At 41.2% G+C, this 23,789-nt stretch overlaps 1 protein-coding gene across 5 annotated transcripts in view; it reads left to right on the plus strand.

The window, feature by feature from the left end:
• The window catches only part of LOC147008808 (uncharacterized), a 122,405-nt gene that overhangs the window by 94,235 nt on the left and 4,381 nt on the right, over positions 1 to 23,789 (plus strand). For all 5 annotated transcript variants that reach the window (XM_085863541.1, XM_085863544.1, XM_085863542.1 and 2 more), the window contains 4 exons: positions 1 to 712; positions 7,198 to 7,277; positions 11,197 to 11,388; positions 22,391 to 22,525. The exon at positions 1 to 712 is cut by the window's left edge and continues 6 nt beyond it. In XM_085863541.1, the coding sequence (XP_085719667.1) occupies positions 328 to 712; positions 7,198 to 7,277; positions 11,197 to 11,388; positions 22,391 to 22,525 (792 nt within the window). In that variant the 5' untranslated portion in view covers positions 1 to 327. The remainder of the gene's footprint in view (positions 713 to 7,197; positions 7,278 to 11,196; positions 11,389 to 22,390; positions 22,526 to 23,789) is intronic.

A 23,789-nucleotide genomic window follows, 5' to 3' on the forward strand; every position in this document is an offset into this window, starting at 1 on the left:
AATGCATACCCACCACATCTCGACCTGCCCATTGGGTCTCTGAGGCAGGGGTTCACAAAGACGGTGCTTGCAGAAGTGAGGTCATATAAAGCCAAAAAGCCTTCGTGATATTGAGTCGTTTTGTCGGCTATGCTTGTCAGACCTTCTTCGGCGAATTATTTACTCCTTGCAGCAGGTAGCCATGTGGTGGAACGGCAACAGGATCTGAACATCTCCACATGTCACTGAAAAGACGAAGGACGTTTCACATTTTGTTTTGATTTGGAGAGGGAACTCTCCTTTTGTGGGTGCTAAGGCAACAGCAAGTGTCTGTTCTTAACAAAAACAATGGCGTCACATCATAAAGCTCTAACGTTTTCCATTGAACGCATCATGGCAGCCCCGGCGCACTCCACACGGGGCACTACCTTCATCTATCCTCCGGCCCAACATCGCAGTGACGTAACAAACAGCTCTAACATGGTCGCAGCTCACTGCACAAGGATAGAGGACAAGTGCGAAAATGCTGAGCCCTGCAACTGGCCAGACATAAGGACCGTTGCAGCATCCTTGAGTCACAGCAGGCCGGGTGTCGAGGCGTTGCTACCAACGTGCATACTTGCACCACCTGCAAAACTCGTGCGGCCACGAGCTTTGCCAAGCCACACATCTCTCGGTACATTCTGGCACCTGGCAACATCTGCGCAGGCGTTACCATCAGTACCTTTCAAAGGTGAGCACATCTGCAATGCTGCAAACGTTCAATGTGGGGTAGCCTCAACAACAACAATGTGACACACAACTAACTGCCGAGGCCTGTAAGCAATGGAACATTAAGAAACAGAACACACTGCAGATAAGGCTGTGTCCAACAGGTGAATGTACTTTTGACTTATTGGAGTTGGCAAGCCACAAATCATGTTCTCCAGTCTGTTTCTAAAGGCCCGGTCACACCTTGACGTTTTAGCCAGCGATGGCAACGTATTAAAATGTATGTAAAACGCTGGCTGACATTGAACTTTTGATGTTTTTTTTTTTTAAGATTCGGACATATTCATAACGAGTTGGTCGTATGCATAACATATTAGTAATGGACACAGAACGTTTCGTTGTGTTATAGATAACTTATACCAACGAATGCTGAACCTGTTGTCGGCCGACACAACCGATGCCCAACGATAGTCTAACTTCGGCATAGCGCATTGCACGCATCGCCGACGATGTCGTGACGTAGCCTATTAAAAGGCTGACGCACAACGATTCGAATCATAACTGCCGTAGAAATGGAAGTGTCAACATCGCGGTCACACCTTGGCGATCTTGCCAGCGTATGCTGACCTAAGAAAAATGTGTCTAAAACGTTGGGGCACGTCAAATACGGTATGAGTAAGTTTGGTATACGTGAATAGAACGCTAAAGTACGCTATCATACGTCGTAGTAAGTAGAGTACGTCAAGAAATTTTAAACATGTTCAAAATTTTACGACGTACTCGGTGTATGACACACGCTCCGCATGCGATGGGGATAGGTTGTACACATGATATGTGGACGCTTACACACGTCCACAAACGCTACTTATAAGCTACTCATAAGTCGAAACACGTCGCGGTAATGTCTTTTTTACGCGAAACTTATTTCTCACTTATGTTTGACGTGCTTTGAACCAATTCTTTACGTAGTCCCAACACACATCGACGTATGTAGACGTATTCCAATGACGTCTTCCGGTCGACAAAAAAAAAAAATGAACGTGTTTCTAGGTTACAACTGCCATATAAAGACGTGTTCCCAGCGGTTTTGGGAATTGGTATATAAAAATGCTGCTCATAAAAGGGGAACCCAACAGTGTTTTCGAGTTCCTTTTTGAGTCGATGTCCATGTCAGCAGTATCAGTATTAGTATCAGTATTAGTATTAGTATTAGTAGTAGTTTGTTCATGTTGGCAGTAGTAGGTGAGTGTGAGGGGGAGGGTGTGGGTTATGATGGATCCTCCTTGCGTCCGCGTGTCCACGGGTAGGTTCATAGGCTGCCACTCAACGATTTAAATGGCTGCATCTCCACTATTGAAAGTAGACCCTTGCGCTCAACAATTGGATTTTTTTTACACTCAACGACTTTTAAACGGTACCACTCAGCCATTTTCATTGTTTACAATGAACGATTTAAATTGCTGTCACTCGCCTTTGTTTTTTGACGCTGAGGTTTTGAAATTTGAAGCGTTTCTTCTGAACGTGTTAAAACGCTCAAACTCGACTATTTTAAATAGACGCTGCCGATGGACAATTGGAATCATAGCCAAGCTAGACATCGAAGTGTGAACATCCTCGTCATGCCGAAGAAAAGTTTGAAGAATGCTGCAAATAAGTGTCCTGGCCGTGGCCGTGGACGCTGACGCAAGGACGATCCATTATACCGACGTCTTTCAGCCTATGAGTAACTTAAAAGTAACGTCTGTCGATGTGTGGCAACGATCGCGTAACGTGCCAACAACACATTAATCATAGGTTAGAAATAAGTTTCGGGTACGCTAAACATTACCTCGGCGTGTCTCAACTTATGATTAACTTACAAGTAGCATGTGTTGACGTCTGTCAACGATCGTAGACCGTGCATACAACTTGTGGCCAGTGTAGCGGAACGTGTGAGTCATACGCCGGCATACGTCGTGAAATTTCAAGCATGAGCATTTCAAGCATCAATTTCAATTTCCTTCAAAAATTTGAGGACAACCGAAAAGTACAACGTTTAAAGCCAGCGTACAACGATGTATGGCAGTGTTTTTCAGCGTGCTCTCAATGTTATCAAAACTTACCCATAACGTATTCAACGTGTGCCAGCGTTTTAGAAAAAAAATTCAAAAATCGGCATACGTTGGCTAAAACGTCAAGGTGTGACCGGGCCTTAAACCTGTAGGGTTTAGAGCAGTGTTTCTCAAGGTGGGGCATGGCAGTATTTTGGTGAGGCATGAGGATTCAAAACTCTTTTCAAGATCAAATGAACCATGATGTGGCTGTCTGAGGAGAGCGAAAAGAAATACCCAAAGTCGACTACTTTGGCAAGGGAAGTATTGATAAGTTTTCCATCATCATATTTAGTCGAATGTGGATTTAGTGTTGTTACGATTTGCTGCAAGCTAAGAGAAATCGACTGGAAATCACAAAATGTGGTGATTTAAGGCTGAAACTGACAAAATTGGTTCCTCGAATCAAACAAATCTGCAGCCAGCATCAAGGGCAGGGCTCCCATTGAAGTGAGTAGCAATTGAATAAAATTTGCAATAAAGTTTTAATAAAGCCTTTTGAATACATATGTGGTATATACTGTAGTGTCTCCAATCATGGTGGGTATAAAAGATTTTTTTGAAAATCAAAGTGGGGCGTGGGACAAAAAAGGTTGAGAAACACTGGTTTAGAGCCTTTTAACCCTGGAGGGTGCATGTCCTCAAGTCTATTTGACCTGAATGGGGTCTCAATGGATCATCATTTCCGTGTAAACTTATTTTTAACATTGCTTGTTCCAGTGACCACCTCCTTGCTTGTTAACTTTCCAAAGTCAAAGCTTTCTGTTCACTTTCATCCATTTGCACACCATTTCCATCACTTTTGGATCTGTCTCCCTGTGTTCATCTAATATAGCTCTTTTTCTTTAGTGCTTCAAAGTGGCAGGCCACCACTGTGTCATTGTCGTCTTTTGTTCTCGCACTCCCACATTACCTCTTCCTCCTTTCCCTTTCCCATTTTTATCCCTGCCAAAGCCTTTTCTTTCCCATCAGTGTCTGTTCATTTTACTGCTCCAATATCGGTTTAATCGCCATCCATTCCATCATCTTGCTCTGCTGTGACTTTCCTTCTGCACAAAAAAAAATATCTTAAACGATTGCACAGTCTTTGAGAAAATGGTCACTTGCATTATTTGCAGTTTCATGTGCTTCTACCTTCAGTGAAAGATACAAGGAAAATCTAGACATGTGAGTAAAATATGAAACATTCTACCCACGTCCTGAAAATAATGTCGGTCATTTTGATTCGGTGGTCTTGATTTAATTGGAACCTCCTAAAAACATGTTCACAGTCGAAGGACGATGTCTTGAACTGACCCAAAGAAAAGAGCTTGAATGTCTCCAACAGCAATAGCATGGATCGTCGCAGCCCATAACTACTCCATATAGTCGTATAAATTATTTTACATGTGTCATTGCAATTATATATAATTACTCGCAGATTGTGTTTGCATTCTGCAAGCAGATAAATCTCTATTCTATATCTCAAATATATACATATATATATATATATATATATATATATATATATATATATATATATATATATATATATATATATACATATCTCATTCTAATGCACCGATTCATTGACTCACTGACTGATGTTAATGTTCGATACCTTCGGGGTGACTTAGAAAGCTGCTAGTTTGCGAGCCAATGGACATCAAACTAAATACACCGTCAAAAATTACAGAACCATTGGAAAGCATCAGTTAATGAAAATATAAATAAACCAATGTCACCCGCAGGGTGACCCATATCTTGCCAAAAGGTGACCACGTGTGACTTCTTTAAGGTCACACTGAGGTGAACAGAGCTGCTATCCACCAGGAGCGACTCCTTGAGGAATATCTGCCTACGAGAGATTCCGATGAGAATCGTTCTACAGAGTAACCATGAAAAATATGCTTTTGCCTCATAACGTCACCAAATGACGTCATAATGTCTCAAGCTTGACATATCTAGAAAGCACTCATCGAGGTCTTCAATTTCAGGTACTGCACGATATGGTTCCTAAAACTTGAAAATTTGACCTTGGGGTCAAATATGTTTGACCTTAGGCGCTAACCATGAAGGTCAAGGCCAATCGCCAACAAAAATTAATCAGCTGAGCGCCAGACGATGAACTATATTCCCATGAAGTTTGAAGACGATCCGATCAAAATTACTCAAAAAATAAGGGTTTCGTCGACTCCCCTGATTTGCGACAAAGTGACCTTGACCTTTGACCTTGACCTTCAAAATTTTATGCACTGAAAGGGACCTCTATAGGCCTCTGATATGCGAAGTTACAAAAATTTCCAATGATAACTGTGCTCTGCAGAATTTTTTATACATGATTACAAACAAACAAACAAACAAAAAAAAACATACAAGCTGACTAACATATCTTGCAAAAACTTCGTTTTGGCAAGATAATAAATGAAAATATATAAGTGAAAATATATAAGTGACAATGTGGAAGCATGGTAATTTTGTATGCCGACGGACATCGAAGTCGATACACCAGGAAAAATCACAGAACCATCGGAGAGTATCCGTAAATTAAAATATAAATAAATGAAAGAAAATAAATGAATGAAAAATCAAATGCAGCTGAGTGATCCGATAAAAGGTGTAAGCATACCCCACGAGTATATAGATAAATGCAAGTTGCACAAATGTGTCTGAACAAGGTAAACGTTATAACTACATCACATATAATGCTGAATTATACCTCCTTTAACAGCTCTTGGGTCAGAACAGTGCATGGGGAGGTCTAAAAATATCGATATTCATGCAACTTTGAGTTATGTGCATTTTTGTGGCTAGGTTGCACACAGAATGGTGTATAGGCTCAGAATCGCTGTTTCACACACCTAACATAAGTAAAAAGTAACATAGCGACAAACTATTCAGTCAATTCCACCCAACATATAATTTCTTTTTTGTCGATTTACTTCACCGAGAAATCTCAGCAGTCTGAACAGTTAGTGAGTGTTATGCTGTCAAAAGTTATCTGTCCTGTCTATATTCGTAGAAAACTCCCTAAATATTCCACACTCTATTGGGAACAAATTCCCTCACAACAGCCTGGTGTAACCAGGTCATCTGCTCTATATATATATATATATATATATATATATATATATATATATATATATATATATATATATATATATATATATATATATATATATATATATATATATATATATATATATATATATTAAAATGAAGTATGAGTGAGCAGCACGAGCTCTTTCTTTATGCGCAGTCCAAGCTCCACCCCTCTTGCGGCTGAGTGAGTGAAAGCCACAAACACAGTCCAAGCTCTGCCCCTGTCCCGGTGGAGGAAGCAAGGCTCCACCGGCCGACTTTTGTTTCCGGATATTTTCATTCACAGAGAGTTGTGTGATTGAGTTACATCAATATGCAAAATTTAAACTTTATAACTCACCTACAAAGTAGGAAGCATTATTTTATATCAGTGAGTGGGTGGTTAGAAAGAGCTTTATACAGAGTATTAGATGCTCTCAGGGTAGATTTTATCAGCCAAACCCTTCTGTGTGCTGCTGTCGATGCTTCTGTGGTCTCATAGACTTCATGGCGACTTTCTTTTTTGCCATCGACACTTTTGAACTTTCCCCGACTTTACTTGGATGGATTTTGAAGTCAAAATCTGTCTGTTTCGCCAGGAGAACGCCACCATCTTCATGCTCCAAAGCCATACTTTTGTCGTTGTTGCTGTTATTGTTCCAGCTGTATAGTTGCCTTGTGGCATACGTTTTGAAAGCCTGTCCCCACAATTTTACTTTCTTCTTTGTCAGTATATATTTGTCCATGTAATAAAGATGTCTGTCAGCTATTCACCCAATGACCGCTTCACATACACGAATGATCCACACGTTATCGGAAAGGGTTTTGGATAGCTGAGTTCAAGAGGTTTTAAAGTTCATGGATTTCAGCTGGTGTTATATCAACTTTTTGGAACAGAACATGCTAACAAGTATCTGAAGAATCTCCTCAAAGCAGGCTGAATGTCACCACATATGTTGAAGACAAAAATCTATTCCACCAGTGCAAATCCTACAAAACAACCTTGATATTGCTCATGATGTCCACTTCATAATGCTGGCATAAGGAACACCAAGTTTAACATCCATTCAAGGGACGGCACACACAATGATTAATTACCCTAGCTGTGAAACATCAGGATGACAGCTTAGAGCTGGGTCGAGATTCGAACCCAGGCTAGACAGTACAGAGGTGACTAGGTGAGTGTATGTATCTTTAAAGTTGAGGCCATCCTGAAAGTCCTATTTTACAATGGCTGTTTTTGAATTGTATTGAATTTTTCTCTTGTGAATTTGCACAAAATTTTCTGTGTTAAAACTTCGAGGTTTCCATCACACGTTTAATTTTGTATCTGTGTTTTGTGTTCTCCAACCCACAGGTGCGTTTTCTACAGGATCCCCAAACTTAATGCCTTCTCTGCCCTCTCCCCTGCACTCGGCCTCCATCACTCTTACTGAGGTTACTTGGCTTATGTAGTCCTCATCGGTCATTGCATCCTCAGTTGTTGACTTTCTACATAGTTTCCACATCAAATGCACTGAGACTCCTTTAGACGGAGCAGTAAAGACAAAGTTTTGCTCATTACCCTCCCCCACATGCTTTCAGTACCTTGTTCATGCTTATTTAATTCACGAAAACCAACTCCCCTTTTTTCCTTATTTTAAGCAAATAAGTTCCACTTATTGAATTATCAACATTCCTTTAAGGTTTCTATTTTTGCCTATACGTTAGGTGATGTTTGTCACCATTGTCCATGTCAATTTGGCGTTTAAAATGTCAATTTGGAAATGTTCATGACATTGTCAAACAAACAGACACACAGTCCAAATGTTGGCAAAGATTTAATGTTATCCTTCCGTGGAACTTTTAACAGTCATGTTTCCTGGAATTGACTGCCTGGGTGTTTCGACACAGACGTGGCCAAATTTATCTTGCTTGGAAGGCTTGTACTGTATGTATATGCCCTCAATCTGTACGTTTTGACAAATGTCATCCATACGGGCAGAGAAGAATCCCAATCGAAATCTAGATACTTTGGTTCGACCACGGCCGAGTCATATACCAAAGACATTAAAAATAGTACATGCTGCTTCTAGCTTTATGCTCGGCGTTTATAAAGGTTACAGCATGGACAAACTACCAAAGGTTGACAACCATTGCAAAGGTTTGATGGGCCTTTTGGTCGCCTCCTGTGTTGAAGTTCCTTGAAAGGGAACTCTTATTTATTATTTACTAGCAAATATCACCCGTCTCTTCGCTGACGGTAATACGAAAGGGGGCAGGGGGTAGGAGAAAAAGAGGGGGGGGAGAGATAGAGAGAGGAGTGGGGAAGAGGGAGAGAGGGGTAGGGGTGCAGGAGAGAGCGTGGGGAGAGTGAAGAGGTGGTGTAGAAAGGAGAGAGAGGAGGGAGGGGAAGTGAGGAGGGATGGGGGAAGGGAAGACAGTGTGGAGGTGAGAGGAAGGGAAGGCAGACGTGCAGTGGAGCGTTAATTACGATTCATACTGTCTCATCAAAATGATTCTGCATGGAATTAAAGTGAAGATGGAAACAAAATAATGTCTGAAATCCATTTTCTACAGGTCATACTATAAACACGGCCCGGAGACAAACTCCCGTTCAGACAGAAATACCGCCCGGATGCATTCAGAGACGAACACCACCCGGGCGCGTCTGGAGACGAACACCGCTCAGACATGTCCAGAGACAAACACCGCCCAGACATGTCCAGAAACAGAAACAAACAGAGAGAGGGTACGGGAGAGTGAGAGAAGAGATGTGGGAGGAGGGTACTACACTCTCATGGGAGGGGGTAGAGCAAGGATGGGAGAGAGCTTGGGGGTAGGGGAGTTAGCAGAAAGAATATGTTATGTTGAAAGAAAACACACACACACACACACACACGATTGGCCAATATCGGCAATTTTTCGGGAATCGGCAGGTTGGAGTCAGTGTGATTATCAACTACAGTACGTACTGTATACAACCCAGAAACCTTGAGTAGCTTTCACCGAAAAACAACGTTGCATTTATGTAGACGTTTCAGGGATATGTTCCAAACAATATTTTTTTTATAAACAGCTGCATGAGGAGAGAAAATTTCCCTCGGTAATTTAGAAAACATGTTAATGCGGCAAAGGCTTGGAAATCGGGTGTTATTTCTGAGAACCACTTGCTCAGGGTGATGGAGCACGAACCACTCACTCAAGGTGATGGAGCACAAACCACTCACTCAGGGTGACAGAGCACAAACTACTCACCACTCAGGTTGACGGAGCAGGAACCAATCGATCAAGATGATGGAGCACGAACCACATGCTCAGGGTGACGGAGCACAAATAAAATCACTATCTCAGGGTGATGGAGCATGAAGCACTCTCTCAGGGTGATGGAGCATAAACCACTTGTTCAGGGTTACGGAGCACAAACCACTCGCTCAGGGTGATGGAGCACGAACCACTCGCTCAGGGTGATGGAGCATAAACCACTCGCTCAGCGTGATGGAGCACAAACCACTCGCTCATGGTGATGGAGCATAAACCACTTGTTCAGGGTTACGGAGCACAAACCACTCGCTCATGGTGACGGAGCACAAACCACTCGCTCAGCGTGATGGAGCACAAACCACTCGCTCATGGTGATGGAGCATGAACCACTTGCTCAAGGTGACAGCATGAACCACTCACTCAGGGTGACAAAGCACGAACCACTCACTCAGGATGATGGAGCAGGAACCACTCACTCAGGGTGATGGAGCACAAACCACTTGTTCAGGGTGACGGAGCACAAACCACTCCCTCAGGGTGACGGAGCACGAACCACTAGCTCGAATGACATGGTGCAGCAAAAGCGACGGCAGAGAGTGAACGATTCGCTCAGAAAGACGTAGTATGGCACTGCTGTCGACAATGGGCACTTAGAAAGTGGCTTAAGCACTCTTGCAAGCACTTCAATTAAATGGTGGATTAGGAAGGTTGGCCATGCTGTCACTGCATACCAAAAAGGATCCTTTTAACTTTAAAGCCCGGCTTCACCGCACAAGCAACAGTTTATGAAATAAAATTAATGAATGAAATAAAATGACTTTATCCACAAAAGAGTTGCAGCATAATGCAGAGCAACCCGGGAGATATTGCAAAGTTCAATTGCTCCTGAAATAAACCTTGCAGAAAATCCACCATTTTGCCTGCTCATCCGTACACACGTCATGTGGTACATCGTTTGCGGTCCGTATAAACTTGATAACTCTTTTTTTAAACCTCCGTTTTTTTTTTAACCAGATTTGCTTGGATTCCCTGTGGGGCACATCGTGCAACATCCGAAAATATCGACACAAATCTGGCAGATGCTATGGATCAGCAGTCCCTCTGGGGGACAGGATGTGAGAGGTCTTGCAGTGAATGCATTGAATCATACAGCTCAATGAAGCTGGTAAATTTGTTCACTCAATATAATTCTCAAAACAGTTGAAAAAGATCAGTTTAATGCTTTGGAAATTACACATTTTCTTGTGTATGTATGAAGGAGGGAACAACGCGTTGCTTGCTTAAAGTAAAGAGTTATATCTTCTTCGTTATAAGACTCTTTATTTCTTCAACTTATCAAATTTCACAACAAATTTCAACACTTATTTAGTCCGGATGATATCCGATCCGAGAAACCAAAATAATATTTCGATTATCTACTTTAATTAGTGAGAGTAGATCATTGGAAATCATCTCATTTAATGGATGAAATCTCTCCAAGCTCCTAATTTGAAAACTTATTGTACTTACAAAAGCGATGTACACAACGATTCATAGCTACGATGAACAGGCATTCGATATGAGTGGGGAATGAGAAAAAAAACTTTATCATTAAGAAATCATTGCGGCCTGTTCCAAGTCAAGGAAAGGTTGAGCAGGCCAAAAAACATGGTGGAATCAGAATCCAATGAGGTTACCCAGGAAACCCCTTAAGACGCCAGATAGCGAGGTGGCCGAGGATCACCTGATGAAGGATATAATTAAATAAGGCTGTTAATTATCTTCAAAAGTGGTGTTTCAAAAAAAAAAAAAGAGGAGACAAATACTGTCACACTCACACACACACACACACACACACACACACACACACACACACACACACACACACACACACACACACACACACACATTGCCTTTTATTAGTAAAGATTATTTTATTGTAAAATTCAGTTTGGCATCTCATTGGATGAGTGAGCATGGCACCTGAACCATAACCTGTTTTCCACACGTCAACAAAATCACGTGAATAACTTCATAAAAAACACCACCACATACTCAAAATTGTTACTGTTAATTTATTTCGGAAATTATCAAAAATATATCTTTGGTTTCTCACCGTTCCAATCCCACCAAGATGTACATGAGCGAGAGACGACGTCTGGAGCCGCTCAACACCTCCGAGCTGTCCAAGGAGGGGGTTTCCACCCCCCTCATAGCCAGAGCAGGGGGTGCCACCCAGCTATGTACCCCTGGGAATGTGCACAGCACCTCCAGTAATGCCATTTCGAGCAAGCCCCGACACTTTACTTGCAACGTGTGTGGAAAGGTACGTGCATTTAGCAAGACGGGAGTCAAACTGCTTGAGTGACTGGTGTCGCCATTTCACCTGGTGATTTCCCAATTCAGATAACGAATGTCTATTTCACCTGGTGATTGCCAAATTTAGATTGCCCATTTCAGGTGAAAATTGCCCATTTCACCTGGAAATCGCCCAATTCACCAAGTGATTGCCCAATTCAGATGGCGATTGTCCATTTCACCTGGAAATTGTCCAAATAAATTGGGGATTGCTCATTTCACCTGATGATTGCCCACATAATGTGCTGTTGTCCTACCTTTGCCCACTCCAGTTGGTGATTGTTACATTAAAGTGGTGATTGCCCAATTCAGTTGGAAAATGAACAGTTGGCCATAGCTCTTACAATCTTTTCACCTGTTGATTGCCAAATGCATATGGCAATTTTCCATTTCACCTGGAAATTGTATATTTCACTGGGAAATTGTCTAATTCAGTTGGGAAATGCACATTTGACCTGGTGATTACCCACTTAATGTGCTGTATTCCCACTTTTGCCCACTCCAGTTGGTGTTTGCGACATTAACGTGATGATTGCCCAATTCAGTTGGCAAATAAACAGTTGGCCATAGCTCTTACAATGGTTTCACCTGGTGAATGCCAATTGTCGATTTCAGGTGGCTGGAAATAGCTTTACAATCTAAATTAATTTGAAATAAAAGCTCAAAAGCTGTAAATAGCTTTGGAACAAAAATTGATTTTCTAACTCCAAATATTTAAACAGTTTTAAATCCAAAATTGATTAAAATAAAAGTTTGAATTTATTGATCCATTGTTTTGAGCAAGGGTTATACCAGGTGGTTTGCCATTGCCTTCCCAACAGTAGTTGTGGCAAGAATTTGGAATTTGTTCAGGATGCCAGCGATAGCTCACCTACTCTTCATGAAGGACACCGTGGGATCTTTAACATCCAACAACTAATGCCAGCAGACAGGATGTCCAGTTTAATGTCCATCACAGGGATGGCGCACACACATTGATGAAGTGCCCTGCCTGTGAAACACCAGGATGAAAGTATTTAGCCATGTCAGGATTAAAACCCAGGCGAGACAGCATCGAGCTGGCTCTGCATCCCTCTAGGCCATCCTGCCAGCCTGATCCCTCCTTATAGTGAAGGGTAAAAAAAAAGAAGGTTATCCTTCCCAATTATTGATCTAATGACATTAAATAGGAAAGTATATCTAAACTAGTACACCCACTCCCCACTTTCCTAACGGCAGGAAGTGTCATGTTATTCTCCTCTCTGGGGTATATAGATTACAGTACATCTACGCTTGGGCCTGTTCGTCTGTGAAGGACGCGATAAGCATATCATGACTCAAGGATGTCGAGATTCCTCCAGATTTCTTTCAGTTTAATGTTAAACAGCAGTAGCGGCTGTCCAAAAATGTAATCAAATGTGTTGGTGGTTTATAATTTTTTTTTACTTCTGGCTGGGGTGCCCCTCGAAACGCCACGATAAGCTATTTATGCACATAACACAGCATTTGGCCAAGGAAAAAAAACCCCTTGGGGAGAGGGGATATTATTGGTATTAATATTGTTTCGTAATAACATTAACATTATGTAATTATCATACGTGCTGTTATTGCTTTTGTTATTATAAGCGGCCTTGGGAAAATGCCACAATTAGCTAACTTGACACAGATATACACCTTCACCGGACTTCGCACAAGGCAGAAAACCTCCTCGGGGTGGGTGGCAAATGAAGTCACTACAACCTCTGTCGTGTGACCCTTGGTCCTCCTGCGAAGTTTAGTTGAGATTGGATAAGTAACGACCAAATGTATCACGGTCAAAAAACAGACAGACATACATCCACCAAATTGTGTATTTCATTGTGATTATTTAAAGAATTACATTTAACAATTTAATATGTTGATTTATGTGGTAGATTGGTTAAAGGTAAAGAGGACAGTCCAGTGGAGTGGGTAGAAAAATGTCTCAAAAATGGGGAATATTAGTAAATTGGAATCTCAGGATTTATTTATTTAACGGATGCATATATTGCACCAGGATTCAGTTGTAGTTCAATCCCTTGGTTTCTTCATCTCTGTGGACGTGGTGATATCACTGATGCAATGTCCCCTGTAGGTTTGGATAGGAATTTGTAATTTGTTCAGGATTCAGGTGATAACTCGCCGACTATTGGTGAGACACCGAGGGATCTTTAACATCCCCCATCTAATGCTCGGAGATGGGTCCCCGGTTTATGGTACCACCATAGGGATACCGTACTTGCTGAAAGCCATAATGTCAGAATGGAAAGGAATAACCGTATATTTGTCCATGGTGGAATGGAAGGAACTGCACTGGCGAACGTTCGGTGAAGAACAATTTGAATGGACTCAAGACTATCAAAAGCATGACTGCCAAAGACATTGACAGAGTCGATTGAAATCGTGGAATTTTGTGGCAGTGATATAGGACAAGATGAGAAGACGGTGCTTGAAGTTGGAGAAAAAGAGTTAGAACCGAGATGAGACGGGGATTTTTTTTTCACGCAGATTTTTGGTATATTAACTAGTTAAACAGGAAGAATAATGGAAACAAGGATAGTGGGTGGTTCAACAAAATCATAAAACGATCGTATCATGAACACAATGCAAGTGTATGGATCCACGTCGCATAGCTGAGGACGCAGATCAGTGTGCACCAGACGGCATGCCAGTGTGTTTTCCTCTTTCCCTTTCAAATTCGCCTGTTCCTTAACTTATTCTCATACGTCTCAAATATGATTTCTTGTCCGTGCTCTCCTCCATTGTTAAAACAAACAAACAAACAAGAAAAAGACATTGTGCAGAGCAAGATACTTGCAAAATCCACCCCCCCCCTCTCCAAAGGTTGCCATCTATACATCAAATTGTCCATTTCATTAAGATTAAAATTGACAATCTCAGTCAAAGCTCATGTTTGTCGGATAAAAATTGACGATTTTTCAGATGAAATTTAATGATTTTAGAAGTTTGCTCTTGAGTTGACTTTTGACCTTGTAACCTCAAAAATAGGTGGTTTCCCAATTTATTGACACAATCTGCAAATTATATTCAACGTTCAAGTCAATCGGATGAAAAATGACGATTTAAAAAATTTGACCTCAAACTCAATGGGCTTCTCAGTTGAGACTACCTCTACAATTTGGTAAAGTTTCATGACAATCGGTTTAGAATTGTGACATGGAGGGAATTGACAAACAAACAGACAGACAGAAGAACAAAATCGACCAACCAAAATACTTGAAAAATCTTCAATTTTGCAAGTAACAAACAGTTACTGGAATCAGCCCTGGAAAACAAATGCAGAAGTTAAAGAATCTCAAGTAGACGACGAGGGTTTTGTCACTGTTCACTCCCGAAGAAACAAGCGTCCTAACATCAACGGTCATGATGTAATTGTGAGCGTTTCCAAAAAGCTTGCGCCATCGAACAAATGACACGGCTCTCATTTAGATACAGCCAGCTCTCTCGCTGCTTTGGAAATGGGAAACAAATTTGCAGTTCTAGCTCCGGTGGATGTTGACGGTGCTCCTGATCATGTACGGGATGAGCACGAGCATGAACAAGAGGGTGGTGTTGTGCCCCAATAAGTAGTTGTGACCACCTCAGTGGTTGCTGATGTCATCGACATTGAAAGTGAACCTATGTTGGTCCCTCTCTCTTCCAAAAGCATAGTGGCTGAGACATCTGCGTTCCAGACAACTCCAGACGTTACAGATGTGGAGCGTGCGTGTTCTGCTTCAGTAACGGCTTTCTCCCTCCCAGCAGAAATGGAAAAGCCTGCTCCACCTGTGGTGCATGGTTCAAGTATGTATCACCAATCAGACTATGATTCTGACGGGGCCTCGTCGTTTGCCTCTGGTGATAGTACTGAAGTCTGAAACGATCCAGGCTTATTTCAGGAACCAGAGGGTGTTCTGACTGTGCCCCCCAGGAGATCATAAAGTTTCTACAGCACACCTTCCAGAAGAGACATGTTCAAATTCAAGACTCCTTTCCAGACATGCACAGTTTTATTACATCTGCAAAGTGGCTGCTCCTTCATTCTGAGCAGTTTGGCATGACTGAGCCACAAATGTTTCGTCTGAGGAAGTGGATTTTGAAAGCAAGGAAACTACTGCGTCCATAAGCCGGCCAATTGACTGATGTCTTTTTCAAAATTCCACACTATGGCATTCTCGATTGCTACTTTAAACATTAATGGAAGACGTTCAAATTTACGCAAAGCTGAAGTTAAGGAGCTTGTATTGAAGAACCACATTGAATTTTTACTCTTACAGGAAACCAGATGTAGCTCCCCCTGTATGAGCGAATGGGAGAGACTGATGAAAGGAAGATGGTTCTTCAGCAGCTTAGAGTGTCCCAGAGCTGGGGTAGCCGTCTTTGTACATCCCTCTCTCTGTAATCTCATTATTGATTTTAATGAAATTGTTAAAGGATATTTAATCTCACTCACCTTTACTCTTAATGGTTTTAAACACACAATATTCAAAGTCTATGCACTGAGTGACAGTACGGATCGAACTTGTTTTGTTACGCAGTTAGAAACATCCCTCACATACTTAGATTTTAATGGATTTGTTTGTTTAGGAGGGAATTTTAACTGCACGATGGATTCTACCATTGATCGCAATGGGAAAGAGCCTCACCCAGCGAGCATTATGCCCCTGGCTCGGACTTTGACAACCTTCTCCCTTATTGACATTTGGAGGACTTTTAATCAATCAACACGACAATACACGTGATGTCATTGTTTAAATGGCTGTCTGTCCCTCGCAAGGTTAGACCGTTTTTATATTAATAATGATTTTTTTCAATATTGTGACCCATATTCGTATCGTCCCCAGTGGTTTCTCAGACCATCATGTGGTCTGATTCGCAATCACCTACCAATTCGTAACCGAGGTGCTGCCTACTGGACTTTTAATGTTAGCCTCCTCGAGGATCATTTATTCCTTTCTGCCTTTTGTGTTTTTTGGAGAACTTTACTCCAACGTCAACCCTCCTTTCCCCATCTTGTGCAATAGTGGGACAATGCCAAAGCACAGATAAGATCCTTCTGCCAGCAATACGGAGCTTATCAAACTCGACATGACTCTGCCCTTCAATCTCTGGTTGCCAGAGAGATACTATTTTTGCAATCCAACCTCTCAGCCTCTAATACTGAAAGGACCAACTTTTTGCTGGCAAAGAAAAAAGCCCTTCTTGCTGGGCTCCGTGCAAAGCAGGCCAGGGGAGCTCTGATCCGTCTCCGAATGGAAAACCTGTATCGCTTGGATACTTCCTCCAAGTTCTTCTTCGGACTGGAAGTTCGGAAAAAAACAAGTCAGCAGATAGCCTCACTAAAGACGAAGGAAGGAAGAATAACGCACTGCCAAAAAGACATCAGAGTTTTACTCAAGGATGACTTCTCTGAACTCTACCAAGCCAAGAGCACTGATGATGAGATTGTGAAATCCCTGACTTCTTCTCTCCCCACCTTATCAGAATCTGTACCTCTACAACTAGACAAGGAAATAACTTTGGAGGAACTTCAGGCTGCCCTACATACTCTACCAACAGGCAAAGCCTCTGGACTAGATGGAATGCCTGTAGAACTTTATAAAACCTTCTGGGACCAGAGTTACATGAAGCTCATGTGCTCTGATTGACGGTCTCCGATTAAATCTGTTGCCATTAAGCTGTCGCAGGGCTGTACTCGCCCTTGTCCCCCAAAAAGGTGACCTTCATCAACCGTGCAACTGGCGTCCTATATCATTGCTCTGCACGGATTATAAAATTTTCTCAAAGGTTCTTACCAACCGGCTCAGACCCGTGATTGGGGAAATTATACACCCTGATCAATCCTATTGTGTTCCAAAAAGAACAATACACGACAGTATTTTTATTGTGCGAGACATGATTGACATCTGCACTCTTGAGGAAAAAAATGTTAGTTTGGTTTTCCTAGTCCAGAAAAAGCCTTTGACACTGTTGATCACCTCTATCTTTTTTCTGTTTTACGAGGGTTTGGTTCTGGGGCAACTTTTATATCTCACATACAGCTCCTGTATAACAACATTTTTAGTTCACTCAAATATATAATATTTTATGTCAGCCTTTCCCAGCGAATAGAGGCATTCGTCAAGGCTGCCCTTTGTCCGGCCTTCTCTATTCCCTAGTAATTGAGCCTTTGCTCATTCGGTGCGGGAACATCTTCATGGTTTTCTTCTCCAACCAATGGCGAACTCAGTTAAAGTAATTGCCTATGTGGATGATCTTTGTGTGGTTATCCATTCAGATGAGGATGTCTCTGCCTTGGTCCACTGTGTCCATGAATTCAGTTTGGCAAGCTCCATCAAAGTAAACTGGAAAAATAGCAAAGCTCTCTATCTTGGTCTGCAAAATGGCGCCATTCCTCCGACCCTGCCCAAGCAACTTAAATGGGCATGGGGTGGAATTTTTTTTATCTCAGTGTCTTCCTTGGCACTCAAAATCTTGTTTTAAAAAAACTGGGAATTTTTAATGAATAAAACTGAGAGGAGGTTACTAAAATGAAAGGGACTATTTAGTCAAATCTCATATCGGGGGCGAACCCTTGTTATTAATAACCTTGCGGCATCAATGCTTTGGCATATTTTTACGGCACTACAACCCCCAGATTTCATTCTTAAAAAAACTATAATCTATTTTTATTGACTTCTTTTTTTGGGGGGGGGGGGAGCCCTGGCTCCGGCCCGGTGTGCTAAGCCTGCCTATCGCTGAAGGAGGACAGGGGCTGGTTGGCGTTACCAGTAAAGTGATGGCTTTTCGCCTCCTTTCGTTGCGCAGGCTGCTATAAACGGATGTCTCTTGGAAAGCCTTCGCTCACTGCATGCATCGGCAGGCAGGGAAACTTGGCTATGATCAAGAATTTCTCATGGACACCAAGAAAGTTGACATCACATCAGTGCCCCTGTTCTATAGAAGCATGCTGGAGGCGTGGCAGGCAGTCACCGTCTGCCGTGATGACAGTAGTTACTCTCTCAAAATGTTTTTAAACGAGCCCATTTTTCTAAACCCTCCTTTTAAAGGGGTTTGTGGTGATCGCAATTTTATGCAAAAATTTATTGATGTTGGACACACAAAGGTTAAATATTTTAGAACTCCTTTTCTTTATAAATGGAAGCCAGCTGCCGAGGTCACTGTGGCCACTGGAATTCGGTCCATTCGAGTCATAGGGAGAATTTTCTCTAATTCTACGCTTTTTCAAGCAGTTCGAGTTAAAATGGACTCCACAGCTGGACCCCATACCTTCACTCCAACACCCCTTTCCATAACTTTTACTTCACTTTCAAGGTTTTATCCCTTTTAACTCAATGGAAAAAAAAACGTACTGTTTATTTTTTTGTGTGTTTAAGCCCTTGTTCCTGAGAGACCTCCAGAACCACAAGATCACCTTAATAGGTGATCAGCTGAAGAAAGTGGGCTGCACAGTTATTCAGGCAGAAGGGGACGCTGATATGGACATTGCCAAGACAGCTGTAAACAGCACAATTCTGCATTCCACCAAACTAATCAGAGAGGACACAGATTTGTATTTTTTGCTCCATTACTGTATAGCAGATGGAAAACCACTATATTTCAGATCAGACAACCAGTCAAGAAGCAATCTGAAAGTATATGACATCAATCGGATGAAGCATCTTCTTGGGAATAAGTTGTGCACTCAACTATTATTCCTGCACGCCTTCACAGGATGTGATTCAACATCTCGTGTGTATGGCTTTGGGAAAAAAATCAGTCTTTCAGAAACTCGTGGAAGATGATCAAGGCCTCCAGTTGTGTGCAGATGCATTCACTTCAAGAGGCGTCAGCCACGCTGAAATAAAGAAACTTGGCAGCCAAGCGATGACCGTTATATTTGGTGGGGAGAGCACAAGTTCTCTGGCAGCCATGCATTACAAGATATTCACAAAGAAGGTCGCGACTGCTAAGTCTTTCGTTACACCTGAACGTCTTCCCCCCAACGGAATCTGCCACCAAGTTTCATTGTCTAAGTGTACTACCAGGTCATGGTTTGGATGGGGATGGAGGGTGACCTCGATCTTCTGGACTAGCGCTGGGGACTTGAAGACAATCGATTTGTACCTATCATGACTGCCATGAATGCTGCACCAGACACTCTTCTGAAGATGATACACTGCAACTGCACCACAGCTTGTGACACACCCCGTTGCAGCTGCAGAAAGAATGGGCTTCCTTGTACGTCTGCATGTGGATCATGCCAAGTGACGTTTTGTGGCAATCCACTAAATCAAGCCTCTGGGGAACTGGAGGACAGTGATGAGGACTGAAATTGTAACCTAAACTGCCATTATGTAATGTTCACAAATAAATGTTTCAGTGGCACCAGGTGTTCAGTGATTTTGGTTCAGATGGAAAATTTATTGATTTTTGCACTCTTGAATTTTGCCGCCATCTTGGATTTCATGTTAAATACTAATCAGATCTAAATTTTATTGACACCAGTGGATTGCTGATCCATTAAAACCATGGACCAGAACCAACAATTATGTTTTTAATCACAATTGTTGAAGAAGTTATAGCTGTTTTTCATTATTTCAAAGCCCAGTGGCGGCCATCTTTAAAATGACTGTTTTTAACCCATTTCCGGATGTCAGATTTTGGTAGACTTTTTTTCTGTTGATCAGTATATCCAGTAGGAATGAAAACCACTGAAAAAGCTTTTGTTGCAATTTGTTGTGGGTCAGGTGGTATTTTGACCCGACTATGTTCTCATAACACGGAAGTGTCCTTTCTGTGGTGTTATTGAAAATATTTTCCACATTTTTATTGAGTGCCCAAGGCTGGCCCCCCTTTTTATGATGTTATCACATGTACTCCGAGGGCTAGGCCTTGTTTTTACACATTGAGTTTTTTTTTTTTCGGTTTTAGTATCTCTTACCGATGCAAAAATGAGTGTCTTTTAGCAAATTATTTGTCTTCCGAGGCTAAACTCGCTGTATACCTGTCAAGGAAGCATAGAATGCAAAATACCGACAATCCTGATGACGATGTCGTTCATCTTCTTAAAGCTATTGTCACATCACGTTTGCACTTTGAATTTCAACTCAGTGATTTTAGGTTGTTTTCACAGAAGTGGTGTGTGAAGGAATCATTATGTGAACTTGTTGATAGTGTCCTTATTTTTAATTTATGATTTTGCATTGTTTATGTGTGACCTCTTCCCTCATTTTAACTTTGTGCAATGTTTGCCTTTGGTTTATGATTTCTTTGTGCACAATGATTCCTGTAAATAAAGAGGAACAAAATGTTGTATATATATATATATATATATATATATATATATATATATATATATATATATATATATATATATATATATATATATATCTCATTTAAGCAGAACCGAATACATTATGAAGTTGGGATGTGGCACAAACCAAGTGGGCAAAATTGCTTCAACTGACTTTCCTTGTGTGAAGACGTTAAAAATAATAATGCCAAATTACTGGTGAATTCAGACGCCTGCAGAGAAACGTTTACTTTTATACATGTGATAAACTTTTATGCCTATTTTAAGTACCTCATCCCATCAATATATCGACATGATATACAGACTACATATATATATATATATATATATATATATATATATATATATATATATATATATATATATATATATATATATATATATATTCTACATGTTATATAGTTTTATTGCTATCATATTTTCCTTTAGCCAAAGCTCTTGTTATGCAGACACTTTAAAACTCATTCTCGAAGAGATTGCTTCCTGTGACGTCACATCAGCACCTTTACTGGAGATTTTTTACTTACGAAATCTTTAGATTTCGTAAGTATATTGATGACTTCCGTCCTCTGTTTGTTTGTTTGTTTGTGTGTTTGTGTGTTTGTTTGTAGGCACGATAACTCGAGAATGGAAGAAGCTACCAATGTCAAATTACACCACGTGATTCAGGAGGGTGATGGCTAGTGCTGATTAGATTTTGGTCAAAATCGGTCAAAGGTCAAGGTCACAGTGAGGTCAAACATAATTCCGAAAATTCATGTGGAGAAATCGAGTATTTTTGCTTTGGTCGATGTTACGAGTTCGTTTTAACTTCGATTTTAATTTTGTCTTCGGTTTTTTGCGATCGCTTAGGACGCTTAAAACTCGGTTGTCGAAATTCTGGTAAAAAAAAAAAATCGGATGTTTTGGAGACGTTTTATGATTGTATAAAAAATATTTCACTCGCCGTGTCACGGCTTGTCACGTGGTGCAGCGCGCTCGAGCAGAGGTGTCGTTGATCACGTAAAGGTTTTCCGTGTGCGCACTGATGGTGTTTTCGATAAAGATGGTGTTTAAAATCATTTTTTTATCCCAATAAAGGTTATCGTCGCATGCCTGACTCGCTAAGCCGTCGGATAATGTAAAGATTGTTGGTGGATGGCCGAATATTACAGTTTTGAGACTTTGATAAAATAATATTAAATAATTGCGTGGAGAAATGGAGATTTTTGCTTCGGTCGACGTTATGATTTTTGATGGTTTGGTACAGAATCATCGTAGAAACTTCTCGTTTGCGTCGCTACCTTCTCTAGAGACAGCTTTTATTCGACAAGGTCAGGTCAACTTGACGATTTCAAAAGTACCAGTCTATGACTGCTTGTTTATTTATTTATTATTTTAATATCAAATTACCATTTGACGCTCAGTTGGGAAATGGGGGTTGGGGGGGGGGAGAGGAAGAATGGGAGAGGAGTGTTAATGTTTCTTTTGTGGTTTCAGCCAAATAAATACTCATGCTGCAGTATCTCAGTGACAATGAAGCATGTGCTGGATGACTCCATTTGACATGTTTCTTTGGTTTCCTCCTGGATTGTCAGCTCTGGCTTGGGTAACAGCAAGAGCACTGCTTTTTTTCCTAAAGTTGAGAATTCTTAAAAAGCATAAGAACAAAATCAAATGTATTTTCTTTGTCCTACAGATATTCAACGCTCACTACAACCTGACCCGGCACATGCCTGTACACACAGGAGCACGACCATTTATTTGCAAGGTCTGCGGTAAAGGCTTTCGACAAGCCAGTACTCTATGTCGGCACAAAATCATTCACACAAAGGTACAGGGTGGTATTACCTGCATTGTGCCTAATGTTAGACGGTATCATACACATAGCATGGTATGGGTTGGTGCTGCTGGTATTGTGCCTCATGATGCATGGTATATTGGCATGGATTAAGTTGGTGCTGCTTTAACTGTACCTAATGGTGCATGGAATCATAGCATCAGTAAGGTCTGATGCTGCTTTCATTGTGCTAAATGGTATGTGGTATGTATGTTATGGGCTGGTGTGACTTGCATTGTGCTAAAGGATTTAAAACAATATCAACATGTTGGTGCAGATGGGATAGTGCACTGGACTGGGAGTGAGGTAGTGTCCTGGACTCTTAAACTGTCCAGTATGGGTTTGATCGATTACACCTTTCATTTTTAAAGGGAGCGTTATCTCGGCTTTTCCATCAGTTAGCATTTACTCGTGGATGAAAATATACCAATGTGTACCAGTATCCCGGGTAAATCCCAAATTCTTACTTGAGCTACACCCAATAAGGAGACGAGCACATGGATTGCAATGCCGACTGAAAAGTCATAATAACTGCTGTATTCGTGGCACCCTGACGATTCTTTTGATCAAGGCAGATTGGCTTTACTAAGTGAGAAAAGCAGGTTGGGAAGGCGAACGTTGGATTACGACTTGGCTCTTCTCCCAAAATGTGGACAGACCATGGTGTGCCAAAAAGGAGTAGTGAAAAGAAAAAGCAATAGCAATTTATTTTTACACTTCTCAATTCCTCAATAGCGATGATGTTTCCAAATGTAAGTCCTTAAGCTCTTTATATGTACAACGCTGTCCCTTCGCCTTCAAATTCTTTGTTAAACAATGTTGCCTGTCACATGCACAAGTGGTATAAAGATGTAGTTAACAAGAGTAATTATGTGACAAATCTATGAAATAAATAATGACTACACTCAAAATGATGCTCAAGACCTATCATCAATGGATATCAGAGCCTTTAGAACCCCATATTGATGCAATGCATATCCCAAAACTTCCCGTGAGGCTTTTCATAGCTTATATAGGAGGAAACATCATTGTTATAAATGAGAGGAGGATTCCTCCAATGAAGCCTTATTTGATAATAAATCATTGGTGGGGAGATTGCTCAAAATGCATAAATAATCCAACTTTGTAAGTCACAGTAGACTATTTTAGATGGAGTTAAATAACTTTACTTTTGTAGGTTTCTTCTGCAGCCGTCTCATCACCCAAACAGCCTTGTCACCCAAACTCTCATCACCCACACTGTCTCGTCGTCCAAACC

Source organism: Eptatretus burgeri, chromosome 18, assembly GCF_056783735.1.
Source record: "Eptatretus burgeri isolate ZD-2024b chromosome 18, Ebu_testis_v1, whole genome shotgun sequence".
Taxonomy (NCBI): domain Eukaryota; kingdom Metazoa; phylum Chordata; class Myxini; order Myxiniformes; family Myxinidae; genus Eptatretus; species Eptatretus burgeri.